This window comes from Anser anser (assembly GCF_964211835.1).
Source record: "Anser anser genome assembly, chromosome: 4".
NCBI lineage: Eukaryota > Metazoa > Chordata > Aves > Anseriformes > Anatidae > Anser > Anser anser.
The window spans coordinates 20,415,044-20,442,184 of record NC_139724.1 but is presented as its reverse complement, the minus strand read 5'-3'; the positions used below and the strand labels follow the sequence as shown (position 1 = coordinate 20,442,184).

General features: G+C 38.9%; 1 protein-coding gene across 6 annotated transcripts; it reads left to right on the top strand.

The window, feature by feature from the left end:
• The first annotated feature begins 54 nt into the window (after positions 1–54).
• FAM149A (family with sequence similarity 149 member A) lies at positions 55–23,836 on the top strand. 6 transcript variants are annotated; one of them, XR_014583716.1, is made up of 14 exons: positions 55–252; positions 11,028–11,138; positions 12,489–12,621; positions 13,017–13,159; positions 14,445–14,570; positions 14,727–14,903; positions 16,750–16,937; positions 18,461–18,618; positions 19,665–19,768; positions 19,985–20,209; positions 20,525–20,645; positions 21,354–21,503; positions 21,888–21,948; positions 22,476–23,836. XR_014583716.1 is itself a non-coding variant. In XM_083834261.1 (14 exons), exons 1-14 carry the CDS (start codon positions 56–58, stop codon positions 22,547–22,549), a joined length of 1,947 nt encoding a protein of 648 aa, XP_083690387.1. In that variant the 5' UTR covers position 55; the 3' UTR covers positions 22,550–23,836. The 6 variants fall into 6 exon arrangements, 5 of the variants coding, with proteins under 5 accessions (XP_083690387.1, XP_083690386.1, XP_083690388.1 ...); XM_083834261.1 differs by having other exon boundaries at positions 21,375–21,503; XM_083834260.1 differs by having other exon boundaries at positions 21,375–21,515.
• Positions 23,837–27,141: the final 3,305 nt, after the last annotated feature.

Here is a 27,141-nt window from a genome sequence, read left to right as displayed (position 1 = left end):
CAGGACCGGGCCGAAGCCGGCCAGGGCCCCGGCCGCGCCTCCCGGGCTCGCCGCCATGAACCTGGCCCTCACCAAGCCCCGCCGCCCCCCGGCCGGGCCCGGCCCCGCCGCCCCCCGCGCCCCGGGGGACATGGAGCCCGGGGGCCGTGCGGGCGGCCGGGCGCTGCTCATCACCCTGCCCGACATCGGCGAGGAGGCGGCGGCGGAGGAGAGCGACGCCGAGGAGGGATCCCGCAGCCCGCGGAGCCCCCCGTGAGTGCGAGCCGGGGAGGGAGCGGCAGGGGGAGCGCCCCCGGGCCCGGGGGGTGCCCCGGTCCTTCGGTGTGTGCTGGGCGGTGTGGAGGGAAAACGCCCCGTGCCCGGCTTGGAGAGCTCCTGAGTGATGTAGGGGGGTGTGTGCCGGGGGGCTCACTTCGTGGCTGTTTGCTGAACCAAAGCAGAAAGGTTTCCTAGAAAATGTAAAGCAGAATAGCTGCCTAGAATCTGTAGTAGTTACACTGTTGCATTGGAAGTGTATTTTGTACTTCCCCCCTAGAAAAAATACTAATAATGGATGGCTTCCACGTAGCAGAATATTTGTGTTACAGTCCTCAGGGTTTCCCCGGCAGAGAAGCCCTGCTCATCCCCGTGTTCACGGTTGATACAGTAGGTGTGTTAGAAGGTAGGCACCTGTCCAGTGCTTTTGGAAGCAGTTTATGGGCCTGATGTCCGCGAATGCATCTGATTGTGAACCTGCTGATAAGCTTTAGTAACAACAGTCTCTTGAAAGGCACTGTCTGCTCTGTTTTGAGGAGAGGAAAAAAGTGGTTTTTCATATATATATATTATTTTTTTTCTCCTCGTGTCTTTTTTAAACTGATCTCCCACCGATTTCAAGGAATGACTGTAGTGCTTGTGTTGCAAGGTATAAAAATTTGATCATCTTCTGATTTATCTGCCTCTTCTGTGGTTTTGGAAACTTCGAGCACATCATCTCTTAGGCACCCCTCTATGCCTTTAACCATGTTTGTAGCCTTTTTCTTAGTGCTGCCTGTCCTTGAGATGCAGGGACCAGAACTGCACACAGTAGTCTCTTTGGGGAGGCAGGAAGGTTTTACATCACAGCAAAGAGATGCTTTCCATGTCAGTCTCCTTCCTGGTCTGGACCAATGTGTTGTTGGTGGCTTTGGCTGTCACTGCATATTGAGTCTGTGATGACTCCAGGATTGCTTTCTGAACTGTACCTGCTAGTCCCAATGTCAGCATCATGTAAAGGTGATGTAGCCTGTTTTTCTCTGAATAACCATTGCCAATGGCTATTTGTAAATAAACACTTTTCTAAAGGTATTTGTACATTTATTTTAGCAAATAATAAATGAATTGAGATACTGTAATTGCCTGATAGCTAAGCTATGTAACTTGTGAGAATAATACAAGAAGGGTAACATCCTCCCTGCTGTGCTGCTTTTATTTCCTCCTACCTCCATCTAAAGTTGTGGGTTTTATTTCAGAACAAATTGTAAGCTCCTTCAGGCTTAACATTTTTCTGCATTTGTTTAGAATAGTAGCCTTTCTGGAGTAGCGGGATTAATGTGGTTTGAGGTGTATTGACAGAGTTCTGTTTAAAATGTATTTGATGCTTTCTATAAATAATATTAGAACCAAGTCAGTGTTTGTCTGTAATTTCCCACTATTTTATTTTTTATTTAAATACCAAAAATAAAGCTGGGTATAATGCTGTCTGAGCTGGTATTCCTGTTAAAGGGCTGATTTTTTTTTAATTGTTGAAAAAAATAAATAAAGGATGACACTCTTAAACTATTTGCTTGTATTGGGATGAAGAATAAACCTTATTACATTAAAACTGGTTGGTGTGCAGCAAAATGCTTATTCCAGGTTACTACCGAAACACTTCTAACTGATATTCCCTCATTATTCCATAATCGTTATACTTTTGTATGCATGGCGGCATTTCAAATATTTTATTCATAGCAGTCAAGCTTATTCTGATAAAGTATTGTCTGTCTTGAAAAAAAAAACCCACAACAAAAACAAACAAACCAAAAAAAAAACACCACAAAAACCAACCAACCAAAACCACACACACGCACACACAAAATGCAAACCAAACCAGAAGGATGTAGAAGGAATAAGATACATCACTTTGACAAGGAAAGTCTATACCTCCACATTAGCATTTTTTAATTAGATGGTTCCACTTAAGTTTGTAGAAGAAGTATCTCAATTAAATATTGAAAACTTTAGTATTCCTTGCCTACAGTTCAGATTTGAATTTGTGAGTTGCAGAATGCAGTGTTATGTCCTTGATAGTTACATGTAGGAAGTTTCTGCTCACCTGAACAAAATTCCTTCGTGACAAGTTTTATTGGTGTTTAAAACGTTTGAGAAGACATTGTCAATGACTACTGCACTTTCATTAATGGCAATTTAACTAGGAGTGACTGGTTAATAATAATAATAAAAATCCATATTTTACTTTTTTTTTTTTCTTTAGTTGCTGACAAGTCAATAACAATCAAGATGACTGAGAGAGCAAAACAGAGAAAATCTGGCACTGATTTCTTCCTATCTTTCCTGGGTACTCTAAATATTTCAGTCCCTCAATTTTTTCAGCTCTGCAATGACCAAAATTAGTCCTAGTACAGTATAGGGCTAAACCATAGCAGTAGTTTATAGGATTTTGTATTTACTGTTTATTTACATATTGATTTCATATCCTTCTAATCCCATTGAAGGAGCAGTAATAGTTTTTTTTTTTTTTTTTAAAGGAGAAAAGTCCACCTGCACTACTGTTGTTTTGTGAAAAACAAACAAAAAAACAAACAAACAAAAAAGCTATATAAGGTCACATTATCCTTAGGAGGATGATGTGATACCTTATGCTACACTTACCACAGCATGTTGGCGACATCAAGATACATCAATTCCTTTTTAAGAAACGTGATTATTGGTAACCTAAAACATTGTGATAACTATGGGAGATAACAGCTATTAGATGATCTAAAGATAAATCAGACAAGGTTTTAGTTATGTTATTTAGGAATGGGTAATATTTTGTAGAAATTGCTTGAACTGCTGTACATATTTCGGGACAGTTCTAATGCCTGAAGAACATGTCTGTGAATGTGGTACAAGAAGGGTAGCTTTATCTGTGATGTAAAAATGTTGCTGCCTACTGCCAGATTTTTTGTTTCTCAGTAGCTCAAGATTTGGCCTTCAAAATGATGACCTTTGAAAGTACAGGTATAGGCAAGTTGATGAGCTGCAGAAGAAAATGGAAACTCTGCTTCCCTGTCTCCTGTTTTAACCATTAATAGGAATAGATCCCTTTCATGTTGTAATGCATATTAACCTATACAGAGCACTGTAGCATTACTTTGCTTCTCATTGCACTTGTTGTACTGATCTAAAAGTGCAAATGCAATGATGTGGTGTTTTGCCTCGGTCATTTTTTTCATTGCAAATAAGTGTAAAAGAGCTTAGAGGTATTATTTTTACATGATACTACTGGTCAGGATTTCAGCATTCTTCTAGATGGATGGAATTAAAAGTAATTTTTAGTGTTTCCTAGTATTTTATGTAATTATAGTTTCTTGGTAAAGTCTCCTGCAGTTTCCAGCAAGTAGCTAGTCAGAGAATAAATGCCAAAAATGCTAAAAACAAAGAATGCCAGTTTTCTTCAAAGTGTTTTTATTGCTTTCAGATGCCCAGAACCTACCTATTACCTTTAATAATAGGCTGTGTTGTTTAGGAGAGACTAGTGTTATGCTTACAAACGTGCTCCATTTCTGAGCCAGCACTCCGTGAGTGGGATCACAACTGTCAGTGATGGAAAGCAAAAGAGGAAGAGCCCAGGGTTATTACTATTATTTACTGGCAGCACTCCTGCAATGTCAGGTGGGAGGTGCTGCTGAAGTGTGTGGAAGCTGGGATCAACAGGAAGGGAGTGACGTTGGATGGCACGGAGAGTAGGCTGATTTGGGAAACTGAAAAACTTTGTTGTTTCTAAGTGTTTGGCTGTAGCAGGTTTGACAATTTTCTTTGGTGTTTTTAGCTCACTGGTGGTCAAGGTGCATTTTTACTTTACAGAAAGTGACTGTGTGCACGAGGGATTTCTCATAGATATACAGCAGGAGACTATCCATCATCAGTATGTAATCCCTCTCCTCTGGCCAATAGACCTCTATTTCAGCATATATACATAATGAGCAGTTGTGTTTTAAAATGAATCAAATGTCCTTTTTAATGCTTCCTGATATGAAAGAAATGGAGTCTTTGGTCCCAGAGGAAAGAGAAAGGTGCTTTGTATACCTTAGCATATACAGACTAAGGTCTCCACGTGCTTGCATTGCTTGCATACCGCTGTGTACTGTAGAGCTGTTTCCATGATCTTCTTTCGTCTGCATAAGTCTGTTATAAGAAAAAACATCAACCGAGTTTTCAAATGTACACGAGTAATGAGAAGACATGGGGGAAGCCTTGTGGACCACTTCCAAGTGTTTTGTTAGGCTGCTACTCTCTCCCTGTCTCTGTTTGCAGACACTTGATCCTTCAGCAGTAAATGCCTCCTATCAGATCTAAAGAAATAAAACACCTTCTCTAAGATGCTAATTAGCATTCTTTATTATTGTAGTTAATTAAGATGATAGTATTTTTCTTAATGTTAATTCATAATTTATATTAAAAAGTCAGATTTACTTCCATAAATAAAAGCAGTACTTAATATGCATATTTTGCTCTCAGAAATTGTTTATTTTCTGGAACCAAGTATTATACTTGTGTTTTCATTTTCACAGTGAACCAATATTAGAAATATAAAATATATGTATTTATAAAATACTCACCAAGCTCATGCCATGTTAAAGGCTTTATAATTTTGAAATGCATTCAAAATTTGTAGAAGAATAAAATGAGTGTAGTGTATGCAGATAGTCTTAAGAACTAAGCCTAGCTTTAAAATCAGAAGAGCATGTTGTTTCTCTATCTTATAAAGACAGGAGCAGGGTGCAACAAAGGTCATGGTTGCAAGAGCCTTAAATCTATTTCAGGTTTCAGTATGAAAATGCCTAATACTAAGCATTCCACCTAGGTGGATGTAGTACTGCTGTCCACTTAAGACAGTGTTGTACGTACAGCATGCTATTCTTATTAGGGTATTAAAAATGATGTCCAGTTTTACCTTATTCCACCTCTTTAGAAGTAGCCCTGAAGGATGATACTACATGTATGCTACTGTTTGTGTTGTCTGTGGTTTTAAAGAGGTTACATTCTCTTCTATTCACTCCAGATACAATGTCAAATGACGACTGTATCCATAGGGCGAGTAGGTCTTGGGTAAAACAGGTGCAACTACTGAATGCTGTGTGTAGGAGGCTGTTGTGGAGGGCGAACAGCTTACAGATGGTCATGCTGGAAAGCCCCGAGGAACCTCTGTGCTTTGGGATTCGGGTTCTGAGAGAACCTTCTGCCACCTGCAAGCAGAGAGGAAGGGTGATTTGGAGCCGCAGGGGGGCTCTTAACATGCTGCTGGACAAGACTTTTTTTTTTTTTTTTTTTTCTTAAACTCCCTCATAGCTGTTATGCAGCTCCCCAAAGCTGAGACATAAAATCTCATCATTGCCTTCTTGGAAGCCATTTGCCTACTTAGACCATCACCATTGCAAGCCATTGCAGAATCACATCCTGGTTAGGATGTGTATTGATTAGCTGTGTCACACTGATGAGTGATGATATTCCTTTGGCAAAATCTTTCAAGATACCTCATCTTTGGAGATGAAGGCAGTATATTCCAAAGCTATCTTCCTTTTGAATCAGGCGTGAATTTCATGATTATTTAGGAAAAGATTTTTAGCTTCATATGAAGGTAATTTGCATTGGGGCAAATTATACTAATTTGGTCTGGTCGAAAAGATTGTCACCTGAAAAATCACTAAAAGTTCAATTGTTGGAACATTCCTGGAGAAGTCTAATTATCAAAGCATCAGTAATTCATATATAGGTTCAAAGATACTAAGTGCCATTTCTGCAAAATTGGGTGGTATGATAAAAGGCTATCAGAAGGAAAAATTCTGATAAAGATCCTAATTTTCAAACTTCAAATAAAGTCAGTACTTCCTTGAACAAAGAGCAAGATAACTGAAAGTACAGAAATGCTCATTAATAGATAAGAGAGCAAAATAAACATCATCTCTGGGTCTGGAGTGATGCTCATCAACCTACACATGCTGTCACTTTTCATGCTGCATTTTGCTAGCTGTCAAGTCTTCACAGGCTCCAGCATTTTCAGTAATAATAACGATAAAGATACTGTGTTGCTGGAAGCTTAGAAGGTAAATATTTGCTATACCTCATTCCAAGGTAGATTTTTTCCCCATTATTAAGCCATGTCATCTCTAAGCAAAGAGGCAAGACAGATATTATAGCTGTCTTAAAACAATTTTCTGTGGTTGGCTAGATGAAAGATCTACTAAATTTCTTATGATTCTGCCTCTTTCTCTGTGCATCCATTGAAGTTACCTCAACTGAACTATTTCAAGAATGACTTTTCAAGAATTGCTGCAATTGTCTTATCTTTGATTAAGCTGAAGAGTAAGGAGTATAAGCAGAACAGGCACGGTTGTCACATACCTTCATTTCCTTTCCATTACTCCAGTAAATAACTAAAAGCTGAACCAAACTGAGTGTTTCAGCAATTCTCAGGGTCACGGGGTCTGTCTCATAAAAATGTCCAGACTGCTGAAGGAAGAATTTGGCACTGTCATAAAGTGTCCTGAGCCCTGACTGCTGTTGCTACTGAGCACTCTTCAGACACACCTCCTCTAGGATCTGCTAATGATGTTCAATATTGTCTGTTGTACTGGGCAGTTTGTGGTCACTGAACTTGTTACAAGAGGGTAAAAATGCTCTTCTGAAAGGTCCTTTGAGTCTATTTAAAAACAAACGGCAACAAAAACCCCAATTAAATCTGTCTTGTCAAGCAGCACAGGAGAAGTGTGCCATGGTCAAGTGCAACCAAGTTAGATGGATGGCTGCCTCACCTAGAGGGAGAAGGGTGCGTGTATTTCCAATGAACTTTGTACCTCCTGTGGTATAAATGTTCAACTCAGTTGCTGCATTGCATGCCTGGAATATCATTCATCGTTCAGAAGGAAGCCAGGTCATGTTTGTTTCTTCCCTGCTCCACAGGTGGAGCAACGTTAGCTGGGGGAGATGCAGGAGGGCCCGTTTGTGCAGTGACGATGAAGCAGTGTGCTGTTTGTAATGAATTTTGTGCATTCTACTCTGTGAACATGACAGTGACCATGAGTGGTCTATTCACTTCCAGGAAGCTGCTCCTTGAAGGGGCTCTGTGTTGTCAGTAACCCTTTAGACAGGAATATTTAAGCAGGCTGGTTTTATGGAGTAGCAAGTACAGCTTCCGTTTATTATTTCACTTCAAAGAAAGGGGAGAAATAGGCTCCAGTGGTGATTGACCCAAATCAGTGTAAGAAAGGATGGTGTGATTCCAAAATCACTTCATTCCAATAGATATACTTATGTTAAAGGGAGCTTGTATTTTGATTTTTATAGTCTCATGTCGATGTTTTCTATAAATCTGTCATACACCTAATAGTTATCTCTTGGTTATACAAACTGTGTGTGGGATGGAGCAACAGTCAGAAAGTGAAAATATGAATGAAATGAATTGTATCAGGTAATAAGAGGAAGCACATGATGTTGTGAGAGTATGATGGATTTAGTATGTTTACATTTGTTACAAATCACACTTGCAAAATAGAAAGGAGCATGTAAGGGAGATGGGGGATCTGAGAAAATCAATTCTTTAAGACAACGAGGTGGCATGTTTATTAGAGATATTATATGCTGTCCAAAATGTGATCATGTATAGTAAATACTTCCATCAGAGGTTGAAGCTAAAAAATAGGATGTTACCCATCTGATAGAGAGATCTGATGAGCATGCATGATAGTAAAATTAGTAAATTTTTTCTCTGTTCATTGATTTCTCTAAACTCTGTTTGAATACTTTTTGGCATCTCCTTTTGTAACGCTCTCTGCTTCCAAATTAAGGTAGTAATAATAATGTACTCCTCAATTTCTTATCTATACATTTATCATTGTCTTGGTGGGGAGGGAGAAAGAAAAGGCTTGGCTTAGAGAAATGCAGTTGGTATTGTGTTTTTTCCTATTAACTTTTTTGGTATAAATTGGTGGAACAGGGTGGAAAGCGTCCTTTCACTGCAACGCGCTACACCTTGAGCAATTGGGCACAGCTCTGGCTTCACGTCTGAGGGAAGGCAGCGGGGCAGTGACTGCCAGATTTCTGTGCTTCCCTGAAAAATTATGTTCTGCTGCCACTGTCACGCAGACCAGTGGAGCAACCGGAATTTTACCTAGTGGGGCGTTTCCAGGCCCTCTTCAGCCCAAGTAGTAGGGGGGGAGGCGAGGCGAGGCAGCGCGGGGCGGGCCGGGGGGCGGCGCGAAGGCCTGGCGGGGGCTGGTGCCGAGCCGGTCAGTGCCTTGCCGTGCTAAGCTGTGCCAAGCCGTGCCGAGCCCCATGAGCAGGGCCAGGGACGCTGACCCGCGGGGGCTCCTCGTCGTGGGGTGAGTGAAGGGGCCGTGGGGGGGCTGGGTTTTGCAGCTGGGAGATGGACGCCGCTGCCTGCTGAGGCGGAGGCTTCCCGGGGTGCGTGCGGCTGCAGGGACATCGGGGAGGGCCGGGGAGCTGTCAGGAGCCGGCTGCTGCTGGTCCCAGAGCTGGGGAAGGGTGCTGTGAGGGGGTTTGGGGGCTTTCTGCAGTCAGTTCGTGGCCCGGCTTCTGGTGTCATGTGCTCCCCGGGGTAACACGGGTGCGTGCAGCGCAGTGATGCAGCAGGAAGGCTTTCTTGCTACATCTTACGCACCGCGCTATGCCATCTATATGCGTCTTTTCACAGGGATGTTATTGGTGGTATTTCTTGTTTTGTGCATCTGTAGCTTCAGGTTGCCTTTGAAGCCACCAGAAAAGCATTTGAGATTCTGTGAAGAATCAGGATATAGATCCTTATAGATCCAGCCGATGTGGTCAGTGGGGCTCCTAAAAGACTTGCCAGTAAATGAAGCAGCCAGGATGCAAGAGGGAAGGTTTCTTGCCTGGGCAGGTCACTACAGTAGGAAGCACATAGCTCCTTCCTCCAGTGGTGTTTCATAGAGGTCTGCACTGGGTCCTGGGCAATTCAAGCTAGTTGACCGGGTAAGGGGGTGAGCAGTGACGTGAAAAGGCTTCGTGGTGATACTAAGCTGTGGAAAGGCACTAAAGGCAAGAGTCAGCTATGAAAAAATTAAGAAAGACCTTGGAAAACTGCCTGGGCAATAATGTGGCAAATGAAATGGCAGAGATGGATGCACAAGGGCGGGGGAACCAGCTTCCCACGTGGCAAGGTGGGCTGTGGGCTCACCATTACTGCCGGCGTGGTAGGGCTTGGTGTCAGGAAACATGAAGTTTTCATGGGGCTGGGCTCTGCCACTCTCCGTGGGGCCCCTTGGTTCTGACAGTGGCCCAAAGCAGATGTGCAGGGATGAGGGAGGAAGGTCAGAGCAAGCACACAGAGATGCTTTCCATTGCTGTCGTCCCAGCCTCCAAGGATTTGCAAGTCAAGGTGTTTATTCCCTGATGAGAAGTTCAAACGTGTGGTGGGTTTTTGGAGGCTTATTAGCCAAGACATAGGAGTAGGATGATGTGTGACATGATTTGTTTGAGTAGGCAGTTGGATTTTGAGGTCTGTATCTTTGTAGTCTGTGTAGATGCAAGGCAAATACAAGGGATAGGAGGAAGGCTGAGGAATCCCAACTGTTGCAGGGCCAGTGCATAGTTCTTGGTTAAAGAAATCGAGAGAACTCGTAAACTGTGAGCTGTTTCCTTACAGTTACTCATTCACAAATGTACTTTGATGCAATCATGCTGCTATTCATGGTTACGACTTAAGGATTTTATGGAATGAAAATAGGTAGTTTCACAGGTGAAGTAATCTGTTACTCTAAAAGTGTTTCTGAGCAACATTTTGACACATCTGTATATATTCTGAAGAGGTGGATTTAGTTTGTTTAGGACGGAATTTAGTGGAATTACAGAAGTGTATAACTATTAACAGTGTCAGCTAAAAGTCTTTTCCTCTCTTAAAAGGTATTCAATTAAGACTAGTAATAAAGATGGAGATACTCCTGCTCCTTACTGCATTTTATTACTCATCAGTGTGGTTTGAAAGATATGGTTTCAAAATTTGAACAAGTGTTCAGGTATTGGGAGAACCAAAAAAGTCAGGTTCTAGAATTTATCATTATTATTATTATTATTATTATTATTATTTTATGCTTCAAAGGCATAATAATAGAAAGCCTTTGGCTTGGTTTTATATTGAGCCCATTTGTATATGCCCATGTTTCTTGATGCTATACTAACCTCTCAGTTCACTTAAACAGAACAGCCACGCTGAGTGTTCATAGTCTTAGTTAAGACCATTGTTTGCTTGGCGCCATATATATAACTTTTTATGCAGATGTACATCTGAGAAAACTGGCTTTGGGTTAATGGTCAAACAGAAACACAGTTAAGTAATTACTGTATGGACAATTGCTATTTTGTGCCTTTGCTCTGTTCTGGGAGTAGTGAGGTGCTGCTGCTTCATTGCAAATGAAGCATTTGCATGTGCTTCATAGCAAAATTTAAAGTGCAAAACTGAAGTAGAATGCATGTGAAGTAAAATAAGTCTCAAATTACATGTAAATAAGGTAAAATAAAAGCTATTTTAAAACACGATAGTTTCAAGCAAATGTTTATCTACGATGAATAGGATTGTCACCTGGACATGGCCCTGAGCAAATGGTACGAGGTACCTACATGGTCTCCAGAGGTCCCTTCCCACCTCAACAATTCTGTGATTGAAAAATTCAAAGAGTTGCTGTTGTCTTTTTCCAGTGGAGGTGTGAGTTTATTTAATTTTATGAAATTATGTCTTTTTTTCTTTCTTTCTTTCATTTTTTTTTTTTTAGGAAGGGACTGTTCAGAGGTTCCACAAATCAGTGTCTCTCAGGAAAGAGTGGAGAATCTCTTCCAGCAGTTTTTGAAAGAAATGTGCAGGAAGCCATCAATAACTACACTTGGTATGCATTAACTTCTGAATAAGTACTTCATTAATGGAATCTTGGCTTAAATATTTACTTCAAGATTGGTATTAATTTTCACCAGTCATGCTTTTACTCATTCTCATGGATGACAGTTAAGAAGTAAGGAATTTGATTTCTGAAATTATTTGAATTTGCAAGTAAAACAGCAGTTTAATCAGCTGAGATAGCTTTGTTCAGGATTCTAAATATTAGTCATGTTTATTTTTATTTATTTATTTATTTATTTTATTTATTTATTTATTTTTATTTATATTTATTTATATTTATTTATTTTTTATTTTTTATTTAAGAGTAAGAAAATGTCTGTTTACCTTTGCTTTCCATAAATTACTTAATATTTTGTATATTTCCTGCTTAGAATATGTTGCTTTGTTTTCTCTTTCTGCTTCTGCCCTCTGAGTAATTCCTCTTAATGTATAGAAATGTGCAGATCACACAGAATTTAGGGTATTAATTGACCTAAACCATTATTTAGTGGGCTTGGATTTTACTTGTGGTTTGTGTTACGGGCTTGCATATTTTTAGAGGATAATGAAGGGCAGAAATTAAGCCTGGATGGGAACTCAGACTTCATGGTTAAATGCAAATGATGCAAACCAGCTTTGCAGGTCAGTTAACTTTCAAGAAATTTCATTCCAGTTGACATTGGTTAGGATTTGCCAGGCCCACGTGTCTGACTGCCCTGGCTTTCGCTGCATTCCAGGGTTGGTGGTGGCTCGCAGGAACCAACCTGAGCTTTCTGAGAAGCTGCAATCCCAGACCTCACGTTTTAAAGTCTACCAGGTCTAACAGAATAAAAGCCACTTTGTATGGATATGTAGCTCCATGCTAATTGAAACATTTGTAGAGACTTAATGCTTGGTTTTACATCATTTTCTTGTGATAGCTTCTAATGGAGTTAAAGAGGGCTTATGTTATCTTTAACAGGTAGTTTTTGTGTGTCCATTAACTGTACTGGAGAAAACAAAATAATTGTTAGAGGTGGAAATGTAGGTACATCTATGTGTCTGTATGCATGTATTGGAATATCTGTGCATGTTCTAGAGTGTCATTATGGTTACAATGGTATACATAAATACAAATGCATAATACAGTAGAAGAAATTGCCTTTAAGGCACTAACTGGTACCAATAGAAGCATGTACCCATTGCACTGTACTTAAAAGCATACACTTAAAACTCTTTACATCAGCTCTAATAGCATGTCCTGAAAGTCATGCACCCAACAGGAATATGTATCACTGTCCATTTATGGGATCAGTTGCTTTATTTTTAAAATGTTTATATAGAAAACCATTTAATTTTTCATTTTGTCTTCTTTTCACAGTGAAACGCTTTCATCGCTTTCATCCAGTGGTCATACAACACCCACAGACTTGAATAATTCTTGGTCTGGAATAAAAAGCTGTACTACAGGGTTATCTACTGAAAGAAGTTCTGTTTACTCCTGGAGGGATGATGTACGTCACAGAAGCTTTTACAGTTTACTTTAAATATTCTGGAAAAGATTATTATTTTTTTTTTTCAGAAAATGGACATGCAGCACATGTCCTATTAGAAGAGTTAATTGCTTTCAACCATAACAGCCTTCTGATTAAGAATATCAATTGAATATTAAAAAAGTTTTGTTTGCAAATTGATAATCAGTGCAGTTGATATGTTTAAAAAAAAAAGAAGAGGTTATGCCACCTACCTCTTCTTTTTGTACTGCAGCATATGAACTATGTCCGAAGCAGGTGGTCTGAAGATCCATTTTGAGATGCCTAGCCAAGTCTAAGTTGTCCTGTTCTTCAAATATTGTTTTTTAATATCAATATGTGTGCTTGCTGGCAACTATTATTTTTATTATCTATAGGAATTTGATAAAGCCAACACACAGAGAGTGCAACAGCTATTTTGGGATATTGATGAAATGCTGTTTGAAGGAAAAGTGACCTCCCAAACTCAGAGCCTGCAGGCAGAATGTGCAGACTGGGTTGAGCAGTCTCTTCATTTAAGGTAAGGAAATTTCTTGCTGGTACTTGTTTTAACCAGTTATCACTCTAATTTGAATTTTTGGGCTATCCTCATATGAACTGCTCTTGATGTATTGTATCAGTAACACTTCTGCAATCAAATGTGGATCTCAGGGACTGAGCCGTGCCATTGTTAAACAGTAATTCTGGGGGGTGGTGCACTAAGCAGTCAATGTTCTTTATTCTGATTAATACAATGATTGCAAACAAAGATATTTTAGCAGGATGTAAAGAGAAGATGATAATGCACCATTTTCATAATGACTTTTTCTAGTCAAAGAATACATCTTATAAAGAAACATTTGTTTTTACTGTAAGTGAAGGCATACTGTGAAATCCCAAGAAATTTAGTGCTAATTCTTTTACTGATTCTTCCAAAAAGAAATAAAAAATGAAGGCAACCACATGCTTCAAATATGCTGCATGTAGGCTATGTACATCAGTGTAAAACACTGTATGATATTAGCCCAGCAACACCTAGTGAACAGATACAAGGATGCATATATGATTAATGAGAATTGTTTTACATAGAAGTGAAAAATGTCCAGGTAGGGCAATGACTGCTTCTTACAGCACAGAGGACAGAAGTCAGTGTGGAACTGCTGTGGACTGTTCCTGCCTTCATAAATGATGGCATGTCATTCTTAGTGAGGTGTGGTGTCTCTTGGCTGTTGTAGACATAGACCTTCATGTGCCTATATTCTAGTTAATAATTTTTTAACACCATTAAAATGAATTTGTCAATAACAGTGATGTTTTTAATGCTTTTATATGTATTTACTAGTCATAAGCCTCTGCAAATTAAACTGAAATCTACTAAGAAAGCTTGTCATACTTTCTTAGGAATAAGAGAAACTTATCAAGTGAATCTCAGGCAATTTTCACTAGCGTTAATCCATGTTTTCCCATTTATAGATGCTGTAAAAGTGAATAAACATTCATAAAGTGTAATTATGAATAAACATCCATAAAATGGAGAATGATTTTTTTACTTCATCTACCTTTATAGCAATCTGATAAGCTTGACTTTATTTGCTCTTAAAAGCTGTACGCTAGCGTCTTGTCTTCATAAACGAGCTTAACTTTAATGACTTAAATACTGGGCAGTGTATTGTATGGCTGCTCCATACTGTGCTTATTCAAAGCAATTTTAATTAAGTTATGCTTTTACATTGCCTACTGTTTACAGATATTTGTATTTTTGATACTTGCACCTGCAGTGGATTTCCATCTAAGATCTCTCTCTCTCACTCTTCTTTTCTCCCCAGGGTTATAGGAAAGCAGCTCCTGTTGCCAAAGGACGAAGGCTTTCAGCATTTTGAGAGCCCAAGTGATAGCTCTGTGAACGCTAAGTGTTTACCTGGCCTCCGTGAATGTACTATCAATATAAAAGAGTATGTTATTTTTTTTTTGAGTTTCATTTTGATCTTCTCTTTTCAGAAATTTGTACAAATATTACTTGTATATTACTGAAACATTTCAGTATAATTAAATATGCGCTTTCTTCTTTCCTTGAGTATTTAATTATCATTTCGTTGATATTTTTTCAGGCTCTGCATTTCAGGCTCTAAACTGATTCCAACAGCACCTCCAGTACATAAATCACTAGATTTAGTTTCCACTATGACTTCTGCCTCTGACTCATCCATGTATTCATTCCTGGAAGAAGAAATCTATGATGTGGATGGAAAAATAGAAGAATACCTTGCCTTTGACAACAGAGAGCTGTAAATAACAGATATATGTATTTCTGAATATCATGAAAAATTCTCATTAAGTCTGGTCAGGGTTCATAAAATGGGTTTCTCTTCTGTAAAATATGGTTCCTTCTCTACTTGTATTCAGTAGCAGAATGGTCAAAGCACTCACTGGGCATGTGGAAGATAAGCTATGTTGTCTTTCTAGAGGTTTAAAACTCACATCTCCCCTGTCAGAGGAATATGCCTTAACCACTAGTTGTTTTGAGGTATTTTGTACATGGAGATTAAATAAAGTGACTAATTTTGAGACAGGGAGTAGAATGAAGGAATCCCCTTTCTGCAGGTGAGTGCCTTGACCACCAGGTTGCTTAGGGTCTTTGCACTGGATGTGTTTTCAGTCTGCCCTAATGAATCTTAAATCCTTTTTTGTGGAGCATAGAACATCTTTACAAGAAGAGGCACAGGATACAGCCAGCATTTAGAGCATTCTCTTGAGTGATGAGTAATGCAAGTGTCTTCTCAAAAATGCAACCAAGTTTTCCCGTGGCCTGCCCAGTTGAATTTTCAAGCAAGAAGGCAAATGGGCAGAAGAAAGACTGTAACAGTCTGTTTTCTAAAAGACCTCTGTGAGGGGGAACCTTTAGTAGAGCACAAAGCATAACTTTTTGTGCTCAAGCTCGAGGCACTTATAGGAAAATACATGGTTGTTCTGAAAAACTGAGGAACCAGGCAAAGGGAGATCCAGATAGACTCTTTTAATCCTGTTTTTGAAAGAAAGGGTGTGGGCACCTGCCTTTTTGGAAGCTGAAAGGATTGAAAGTCCTCCTAGAAGTGATGTATCACTTTGTTTTACTGAGTAAGCAAAAAGCTTGGGAGAGGGACTCAGATGAAGGTGTGTTTCTCTACTCTGTGCCTCCTGTTATCATATTTCTTGTTTTGTTGTTGTGATTCAATCCTGAAATATTTTTATTCTTCCTAACTAAAACATTAGGCATTACAAAGTCTACTATGAAAATAACTTGGTCATTTTGTGAGTTGGACCATACAGACAAGTCTCAGAACTCAGTCTTCAAATTGCAGTCCAGTTTGAGGAAGAAGTGACTGAAAATAGGAAGGGAGGTAGTAGAAACCATTATGAATTTAGGATCATCCTTGTAATCTCAGAAAAAAATGCATTTCCTTAAAAGGAAATATGATAGCATAATATATATATATGTGTGTATATATATATATATATATATATATATATAGGTTAAATCTTTCTTCCTAGGAAATGCATTAGAAGACCAAATTAGGAAGTGTTGCTACACCATAATTCCATATGTAGATAGGAAGAAAAAAAAGTAACTGTCCACACGGTAGGGGAAAGGAAAGAGGTCATGGGCTCTGGTATTCATGTGAGGCAGCAGGAATCCTTTAAAGTTGTTTGGTTTTGATCACTAGTGGAGTGCTGTAGATATATACAGGTACACAGGACCTGATGTAAAAGAAATATTTTGTGTGACGGTCCTCCTGCCAAATGCAACAGACAATAGTTCCTTTATGGTAAAAGGCATAGGATTTAGTCTCAAATGACTAAGTGCCTTCCTTCTAGAGTTGTTTCTTCTAGAGCTGCATTTCTTTCTGTTGTAATACCTTGACTTTTTTTATATATTATTATTCACTTGCAAGCAAAAGAAATAGAAAGCATGGTATATATTCGATTGGCACTGTTTGCATAGCTGATTGGTACGTTTGATTTTCTAATTTTTTTTTGTGATCTACATCTGACTATTTTCTTCCATATGTATGTTTCTATTTATTGAGTATGTTAGAAAGAAAAGAAAATAGTCAAAATCCTTGGTAATTTGTTTCAATTGGCTTCATTTATTAGTGATGAGAGTTTGGAACAAAAGAGTACACATCTTGCTGAGAAGAGGAGTAAGCATGGCATTCCCCCTGTTTCTCCCAATGCCTGTATCAAAGATATTGTGGCTTCTGAAGTATTTGATCATATCTGGAGCAACGTTATTGGAATACTGGAAGAACTGATTAAAAAAAATTGGGAAACCAATATCACAGGTATATGATATTTTTAGATATGCTGTTGATACAATTTAACTTGACAAAAATATTTTTTCCCTTAAATAAAGCTTGGGAAATCTGAGTATTTTAAGATAGCTGTGTTTGTAGTACAGCATTATAATGTATGTAATGCTTTACTAGAAGCCACCCCACAAATGCACCTGACAAAATAATAATTAAAAAAAACTACTATTTTTCAGTGAATTTTGCTTTAGAAGTGTTTTTTAAAAAAGGCACAATATTGACCAAAATAACTCCATTTCTGGAGACCATTTTTTGTTGTTGTTGTTGTTGTTGTTTGGTTGGTTTTAAATCATAATCACCAATTGGCACTGTTAGAAGGGGATCACTGACAACATGGTCTGAATCTGGGACCTAAGAATCAAAGTCTTCTAATCCTCAGTGTTTGACCTTTGTTAATAAAAGGAATCCTTAGGTAGTCAGATTGTTACAGAGAGAGACAGCCTTGCTGACAGTGCAGGAGTTCAAGAGTTTTATGTGGGATGAAGAAATGGTGATGCGCATATATATATTTATATATAAAATTTATATTATAATATATATGTATATCCTTTGGAGTGCTAACAGACTGTGGTCAAGAAAAGCAAAAGCTAGGAAAACTTAGTAGAAGTGAAACTATTCCTCGGTGTGCATACGTTATCGTTAGAGGCTGAGGGAGAGTTTAGTTCTTCTTTCAATATTTTTTAAAAGGACAATAGCAGAAGAATATCTGGGTGTAAGCACTGGAAATTACACTCGGCCTCAAATTTAAGTCTAAAAAAAATAAGAAATGGCAGAATTTCTCAGAATACTTTCAGCACCTGAACTTAATGTTTCATGTGTTACCAAAGTAGAAAACGGTTTTTCACACCACAAGTGTGTTTTTTAGGTTAATGTTATAATTTGGAGAGGACAGCTTAGTTCCTTTATCTTTATGAAGGGCATCACCTTGTGACAAATCTATAGCTTCCCAAATACCAGAGGGGTTGGAATAGATGATCTCTGGAGATCCCTTCCAACCTCAGCCATTCTGTGATTCTGTGATTTGAGTTTATAATAGAAATAAGATGATGATGTATACCCCCCTCCTGAAAAAAAAGGTATTTAGCTGCTGACAGAAAAGTATAGATGCAATAAACTATTCTTTTTCTGTCAGTAATTTTTTTTCCGCTTAAAAAATTCTTTGGGAATTTTAAAATAAAATTCTAAGAATCTTTATAAGTACTTTTTAAAAATAACAACAACAATAAAAAAAAAACAAACTTTATCCTTATAGATCAGCTTGTTCCTCATTGTCAGAGAAATCATAAACAAATAGGAAATGTTTTCAAAAAAAACCATCATTTATGGTAGATTTTTAAATATCATGGCAACTTAAATATTATGGAAACTTAATAAGAAATTATTTACCGTGAAGTTTCATATTGCTAGGATCAGCACATTCTGTCTGTTAGGATATAAAATGGCTCTTATTCCCTCTGTTTTGTTTTTTTTTTTTCTTTTTTTTTTCTGTTGTACAGAGAAGGACAAACAGGTGGAGAAACTGAAAGCTGTTACATGTAAACTGCCACTTTTGCCTGTTGGTCGAGTTACAGCAGATGCTGGCAGTGTCCCCCTTTCCAGAGGCTCTGAAGCACGAAGTGTATCTTTTGGATCTCATTCTGTTTCATCACTGCAGGTAAAAATAACCTCAAGCAGCATTCTGGGAAGTTCATTAAAGTACTTCTCTCCCATTATTGCTTGTTCCTATTTTGTGGTTCCTAAGGGCACCATTACCACTAAGATATTGCTGAAGTTGATTTGGAATTATTGTTTTATTTATTTTTCTTTTCAAATTGTATTTTGTAAAAGTCTGTATTCCCTCCTGAGAAAACAATTCTGCTTTTATTGTGGTTGAGTCTTATGCTCTTCGTAGAATTAAAATAACAAATTCAATTTCCTCCCTGGACTGCAGGGATGTGAAACCGCAACTTCAGTTGCTGTACTCAAAACCCTGTGTGTTTCAGACTCACTCCTTTTCTTTTCCTTTGCTTCTTTCAAATGAGGACTTTGCAGTACACCACAGTGTTGGCGTTAGAGCATACCTGTCTTCATGGAAGCTTGTATTTGTATTGGTAAAATACTTTTGTTGTTGTTATTCTGCTTGCTGCCTCCTGCCTTGTCCATTTGCTCCTGTTTTGCACATTTTTGTTCTTTTCCAACTGCTATTTCTGTGGCTTTTTTTTTCTTTTTCTTTCTGTCTGTGCATTCAGTGCAAGCAACTTCATTCTATTCCATCTGATCTTTTTCAACACTTGTTAGGTAACAAGATAAGAAACACAGAAGAGATTGCACAGCACATGCCCCATTGGCATGCTTGGCTCTGTAGTGGTCCCAGCAGCCAAAAGAAGTAAAATGCTCAGATAAGTAATGCTCAGACTCAGTGCCCCAGAGTTGGACTGTGCTGAGGGAAAATGGAAAGTCTGAGAACTGAATTCCAGTTTCAGCCGAAGCTTACATTGCAAATTAAATTTCAATTCAATAACTAATTTCCCCAACTTCTGTTTGTGTGATTTTTTGAAATAAGCAAAACAACGTATTTGCTTCACCTGCTACTTGAATTCTATCAAACCTTCTTAACAGAAGCTTCTCTAAATAAACAAGTAAAATATCTTTTAAGTATGCGCTTCTTGCAATCTTCCCTCAGAAAAAGAAAATTTAATGCATATTTGTTGCTTTTACTAGGTTCACCGTTTCTCCAGCAATTTCTGTAGTGATTTGAATGGTGTGATGACAATTCAAGCAAAACCACTCCAACAGAGGCACATTGCCACAGCAGAAAAAATACAGTAAGTGTTGGTATGAAAATATCTAAAATGCAGCATAATTCAAATAACATGAAAGATGTTTTGCAGTTCTAAAAAGGCATCCATCTTTGTGTGCATCACCAGTGTGACAATGTTTAGATTTGCAGAGGGTTACAATGATACTCAAGAAATATAAGAAACACTTTTACCTTTTTCTCCCATCTTTCCATATCTCATTCTCCTTTCTTTTTTTGCTAGGAATGAGCAAGACAAACCACACAAGAATGGCTCCAGTGCTCCAAATTCAGTGCGCACTAGACTGGGGAGAATTGCTGATAACTGTGTTCTCTCATCATCTCGGGTACTGCTGGCATCTTCTAGGAAGCTACCAAGCCATCGTAGGTTACCTTCTCTCACTTCTGACCAACCCTCCTCAAAAGCTCCTAATATGTACAATGATGAAATCCTTAGGGGGACTAAATTGTGAGTTTTTTCATTTTATTTTTTGCTTTCCTCAGAACTTTACTGAACCTTCACCAGTGAAGGATTTAGCAAAAACCTTGAGAGCTAGCACAAGATTTTTTATTGATACTAGAATTCAGAGAGAAAAATATAGCACGCAGAACTGTGTTTTTTGAGGAGGGGCACTTCTTTATTTTTTTGTTTCTGTGTTAAGTGCTGTTAATTTCTGTAGCTGAGCTCTATTAAGAAATGAACTGCTTAATAATTTCACATTACTACAGTGAAGAAGCTTTAAATGTGAATTTTCCTAAAAGAGAATCCCTTAAAATTCTGTAGGGTTGCTGGCTTGGATCATTTATCTTCTGGTGGTGCACATACAGCCCGAAACAAGTTACCACCAATAAACTCAGAGGCTGCTGAACAGTATCTTTCAGTCCCTCGATTACAACAGAGCTATGTAAGTAGTGTTCGTTTTGTACTTGTAAAGAACTTCAGGCTGTTTGAAAATAAGCAAATTGTTCTGCATCACTGGTTGAAATGAGCAATTCTACAGTTCATGCTGGTTATTACTTAATACCTGGTCTTAATGTGCTAATGTGTAGTACATTGGGGTACATTTAAATGCAAGAGACACCAGTTTAAAGGCTCAGGTTAAAAAAAAAATCATAGTAAAAACTTTTCTCTGAAAACGGAGTAAAAAAACTAAACAAATAGCCAAACAACCAGATTTGTATTTCTATGCATCCGGATTTAAATAGCTCTTTTCAGTATTTTGTTCTTTTTGTTAGTGTGTGAGAACTAGAAGATAATACTGTCTGGAAATAATGTAAATCAAATTGATTCTGGCCTACTTATGAAGAATAGAAAAAATAATAAGTAACAAGAACAGAAGTAAATTGGCATTATGATATTATTTCACTTCTGAATACTGTTTTGAATTGAGACACAAGTACAGTTGTTTTTTTCTAATATAAGCCTTCAGGGTTTATAGACTGGTATATAGGTAAAGGCTCAAATCTGTATGAAAAACATGAGTAGGTTTAAATGACTTTAATTCAGTGCTCTTGGTGAGTGAGAACATATTTTTCTTTTCTTTTTCTTTTGTGCCTTTTTGTATGGCAATGAAAACATTATTTTAACCAATTCAATCGCTGCGTTCTCTCAGAGCTCTCTTTAATTCTCTCAGCATCGAGGACAATATGCTTATAGCAGAGTATCAAGCGCAGTGCCTGGCAGTACAGAACAGCAGCCGCTCAGAGAACGAACTGTTGTTATTGATCAATTTTCAAGGCCCAACACAACTCATACATTCAGGGTATGTTACAGTGTAAGTACAGGCATGGAAAAGTGAAGAAGTGTCCATTTGATTTATGCCCATTGTTGGTCTATAGAAGGTCTCATTAACTGGGTGTCTCCTGATTTCCAGTGTACGTGGATTCCTGCTCCCTCTACACAGCAGGATGTTAAAAGGCTTTGGGAGAATATGAACATAAAGCAAGGCCAGCGTATGAGGAAGAGATTTCCTCGGGTCTAATGTCTTAAACAGATCCTTTCAGGCAATCTGCATGGAAGTGTGCAGTTTTTAGTACTGCTTGGTTGGGCTGACTGTGCTGGACTAGACCGTAAAAAATAGATTGTCAAACCATTTCAGCAGGTAAGGATACCATACCATCTAATAGTATTTCTTTCCTTTTTACAGACAGACACACCTCAGAAAAGATCACTGACTCCCATGGATTTTGCTAACCGTAGAGGGACAGGTAAGGATTTTTAATAGGTAGGCAAAGTAAAAATCACTTGGAAGGTGAAAGGTCAATAAAACCTACTAACTCATTCTACAGTGGAGAAATAAAGTGCTCAGGGAGAGCACTCATCTCATTATAAAAGAATGGGTGTACTTGGCAGGATCTGTTGTGCCTTGTTTTGAAGTTCATTTTCACTGCTTGGTCTGAGATGGCCCAAGCTGACTGCTAAGAACCCTGAAAAGCATCTTTGGTTGTTATGCCATGGGAGAAAATGATGTCCCACTCCTCTTATACACTGAAATCTCAATAAAAATATTTACAATTATGACAAGGTTATTTAAGTGCTTGTAGGTAACCATTTTTGTTTGGAAGTTCCTTGAGTTTAAATAATTATCTGGTTGTAATAATTATATAAAAGGTGCTGTGAGAATAAAGATGGATCAGCAAATACTGATCAGAGCAGGCTGATGGTAGTAACTCATATATTGTATGGGAGTGTCTTTCAGATTCTACCACAATTAACAGAGTTTTATATTTTTTAGGCTCACAGCATTACTACAAATCCTTTCAGAGAAATCCTCCAACCTCACGCAAGAGATTTCAGATTGCTTCTTAACGTAGCTTAGAAAGAAACAGAAGCCTTCAGCACTGAATGGAAGATTAAAGTGCTTAATTTGCCAACTAGTATCTTGTGTGACAAAAAACATGCAGTTTCTGCGGAGCCTTGTGATCCTCCAGAATGCCTGTATTGACTTGTTCTAAAGTTGTCTGACCAGAGATTAGATTAAAAATTAGAGCAAAATGAAATAAATGGTTGAGATCCCAGAGTTTCAGGTGACTGCTCTTTTTGTAGTCAAGATGCTGCTTCTGCACTTTCTTCTCAGGCATTCCTTCTCTTTCTGCCTTTCCTTAAGGAATTGTTATTCTACGTATAGAAGCAAATAAGTTATGTTCAGGCCATGAAGTCCTGTTCACATTTTTTCATATTTTCTCAGTGTTAAAGATGTTCCGGTCCACCCAGACATCAGTCATATATAAAACTTATACTTTTAAGCAGGAGTTTGACGCATCTCCTATTTAACTCCTATTTTTAACATTTCTGCATTTTTAGTCTGTCTGCTTATTATAGTTGCTCTCTTGTAAATATTGTCTGTCCCTAATTTCTACGTTTCCTTTAATTCTTTTGATATGAAATTAATTCACTGTTTCTTAAACAATTCTATGTGTCATTTACTGGAGAACTGCTAGGATAAACTGTGTTTACAGGAAGCAGTGTTTTCCCTGTCAGGCCAAACATATTTGTAGATCCTGAATAATTGAACCTGCATGGTGACAATTACTTCTTAATATTTTTTATGAAATATTGTCTGCTACTTTACAAATTAGACTTTTTTTTTTTTTTTAAATCCAAGCCTTCACCTTCAAAGTTTTAACACAAAGATATGTGCTTATTAATGAAAGCGTTATTTCATACTTCTTTGTGTAGGCCCAAATGGGAAGGTCAGAGAGGAGGTTGGAACTGTGTTCTGCCCAGAGATCACAGCCTTGATCATGTCCCTGGGTATTAGTACTGTGTGCATGCACAGTGAGTGATTCATCCTTCCATCAGAGCCAGCAGTTTAAGTGGATGTGGTAGAAGAGCTGTTGAAAACAAGGATGAGAAAAATTTAGTTATTTGCCCAAATCATGCAGTTAGAAATAGAATCGTTTTTTTCCAGCTGGAAACTAATGCTATTTCTCATCACATTTTTTTTTTTTTAAATAAATGTTCAAGTATTGGTAATCCAAGGAAAAACATTTTGTAATATATATATTTTATATCTGTACTTTTATGAGATTTCTGGTTTGTATAAATGGTCATCAAATGCTGTATTCTTTTGAGTAAATGAAAGCGTTTTTCAATTACTTTCCTGGTTTAGTGCTTTTTCCTTTGGCTACACAATTTATTCACTGCTGGTATTATGGTATAGTATCTGAGAAAGCAGAATGCTTTCGCTTTGGAGCTGCACATCAATGTGATTCAGTTTGTTCAAAAATCTCAGGTCTAAGATTCCATATAAGTTCAAAATTCAGTATTCTCTACAGATGTGTCTGAAATGTAATTTTGCTCTTGTGAGTGCTCTTTCCTGTGTATAAACATGCACAAGACTATGTAAATGATGGTAAAACGTGTCCTTTACCATCATGTGGCACTTAATGGCAACCCAGAGTTTAGGTTGTGGAATAAATGAAAAGAGGAGTATGTCTCTGTTTGGTTCTATGATGGCAGAAGTGGGAGCTGCCTCAGTGGAGAGATCATCTGGCACTTTGTGAAAGAGTGAAGGTTGCTGACCTCTGCAAAGCCTTGGAATAAGTTACCATAGTAAATTGATAATCAGGCCCTAAAATTCCTCTCCAAGGATGGGGGGATTCCTGAGCCGTTCAGCATTGACTGTGTGTTTTCAAATGAAGGCATTGTGGTATCTTATTTGAGCAGGTGAAGGCTGGTGTGTACTACACTATGACTTTTGTTCGACGTGAATACCTTCTACTCAGCTTTAGTTCTGTTGTAATCATGTGCATGTTGAGAAAGAGTGGAGACCTTCCTAAGAAAAACTGTTCTCTATTGCAAATGCTTTGTAGTGATTGCTAAGTGAGCAACCAATTTGTCTTTCTTACCCTGACTGCTGTGTGTTTTTTGTTTGTTTGTTTGTTTGTTTTTCTCCAAAGAGATGTCAAAAATCTGGTATGCCTTGGCTGCAGTAAAGAACTAATGTAAAGAACATGGAACATACCACAGTTTTTCAGAACACGTTGTGTACTTTTCTTTTGACGTTCTGTCATATCAGATCCACTTTATCCTTGCTTTGCTTTAGGTTTTTGGTTTTTATTTTTGGTCTGTAATGATAATTTCATTGATTTCTTTATCTACTAGAGACCAGCAGAAGCCTGTGTGACATTAGTGCCTGCAGATTGCTGCATTTGCTTGACAGGATGCATGCCTTCTGTCAACTCAGGCAAATAGACTTTCACTTAAGTGAGAGGCTGAGTGAAAGCAGATTTGCACTATTATGTACATTTATGAAAGCAAAACTTCAGGAATTCGTAGAGTGTCTGCTGAAGCACAACACTGAGCAAATAGCTCTCTGGGTGAAAAAAAGTATAGCTGCACGTGCTAACTGTAATCCTGTAGAAAAATCTGTTAAGTGTGTGCCTTTCCTGCAGATCATCCTCCTTTGAAACTTATAGCAAAGGTTCATGACGACTGCAAATCTCAGCAACATAGTCAGGCCTTAGGGATGCCAGATTTCTCATTTCTTCTTTCTGGGTAAATCTTCTACATCTTGTTCCGTCTGCTGCCTTTTGTTTGTTGCAGCATCGCCACTGCCAGCTGCTGGCAGCTACTTGCAAAGTTTGCTCTGCTGTGTTCCCTACTGCTTCTCCTGTGGCTTTTCACTCTACCCTTGCTATTTCACTGTTTTTTTGTTTGTTTTTGTTTTCCTGCACAAGAAATTATCAGCACTTAGAAACACAGGTTGTTGACTCAGAAATAATGATTTGCCACTTCATCTTATTATCAGCTCCACAAGAATAAACAAAAAAATATAAGGTTTTCATAAAGAAAATAATATAATTACCCAGCTGATCACATAGGCAGAAGGTGAGCCGCTTAGTCCTGCACGCTTCCATACTTCATGAGATGTCATCTGAAGACAACAGGATACTGTTGGCAGTGTAGCTTGCTTTTAGTGTTTACAAGGTAGGCTATTTATCTGCTTTTTTTTTTTTTTTTTTTTTTTTGGTCATGCAATAGTAGCAAAGTTCATTTCCAGCTGTTTACTGTGAAGAAAAATGCATCAGTCAGCTCTTATGATAAAGTGCTGGCTGGGAGACAGTAGAAACAAAGTGCTAAAACTTACTCAATTCTGCTACCAAAGGTCATCAGCTTCCTTAGCTTCTGATGATTTTCCTCTATTTGTGTTTCTCCTCTGAGTTGCTAATATCTTCCAAAGGTAGGAAATGTGGCAGGGATTATCATTGTAGAGTCATAGAACCATAGTATGGTTTGGGTTGGAAGGTGCCTTAAAGACATCTAGATCCAACCCCACCTCCCATGGGCAGGGACACCTCCCACCAGACCAAGTTGCCCAAGGCCCCATCCAACCAGACCTTGAGCACCTCCAGGGATGGGGCATCCACAGCTTCTCTGGGCAACCTGTGCCAGTGCCTCACCACCCTCTGAGTAAAGAATTTCCTCCTTTTATCTAATCTAAATCTCCCCTCTTTCAGTTTAAAGGTATTGCCCCTTGTCATATCACTATGCACCCTGGTAAAGAGTCCCTCCTGATCTTTCTTATAGGCCCTCTTTATGTATTGAAAGACTGCAATATGGTCTACGTGGAGCCTTCTCTTCTCCAGGCTGAGCATCCCCAGCTCTCTCAGCCTGTCTCCATAAGAGATGTGCACCATCCCTCTGATCATCCTCATGGCCCTCCTCTGGACCTGTTCCAGCAGGTCCATGTCTTCTTGGGCTGGGGGCCCCACAGCTGAATGCAGGGCTCCAGGTGGGGTATCATGAGAGCGGAGCAGAGGGGGAGAATCACCTCCCTTGACCTGCTGGCTCTGCTTCTTTTCATGATGTGTATAACACCACTTCTATCCAAGCACTGAGCAAGTTGCTTGCTGGCCTGATTTCAGCTCTCCCCCTAGGTTCACTTAGACTCTCAGCACGCAGAGAAGAGCTGTGGAGGAACAACCTAGCCCCTGCTGTTGGGTGCCTGCACTGCCACCAGCTCAGCATGCCTGTGACACAGGTGCTGGTGCTGCCAGTTGTGTCACTGGCACCCTTCAGCTGGTGGCTGAGCATTCAGTAGAGAGATCAGCAAAAGCCATTTGAGTGGAGAAGCATGTGTATGCTTTGCAGGGCTCTTCTGGATCGTGCGTCTGTACAGGCTCTGATTTGTCTAACCCCTTTGGGCCGCCTACCCGTGGAAGATGCTCCCCATCTTAAGCACTTCACAGCCTTCAGGCATTGTGCTGCAGAGCACTGGAGCGGTTCTGCTCGGCAAAACTGTGTTCCCTGAACATCTGAAAAAAACATGGAGAAAGGCACTCTTGAAAACATTTGTCCTCCCCAAATCAGGGCAGAGATTTTTTTCTTGACAGCTATTTGTCCTTTTCCTTCTGAGAAACTGTGTGGGGCATCTGAAAGCTCCTGTGACTCTTCAG

What these genes read in the sequence shown, in the direction of transcription:
- FAM149A (XM_083834260.1), top strand. Translation starts at nt 56, where the DNA reads ATGAACCTGGCCCTCACCAAGCCCCGCCGCCCCCCGGCCGGGCCCGGC. An exon ending in CTCGATTACAACAGAGCTAT is followed by an intron (nt 20,646 to 21,374) that starts GTAAGTAGTGTT and finishes TAATTCTCTCAG; the next exon opens with CATCGAGGACAATATGCTTA. An exon ending in CATTCAGGGTATGTTACAGT is followed by an intron (nt 21,516 to 21,887) that starts GTAAGTACAGGC and finishes TCCTTTTTACAG; the next exon opens with ACAGACACACCTCAGAAAAG.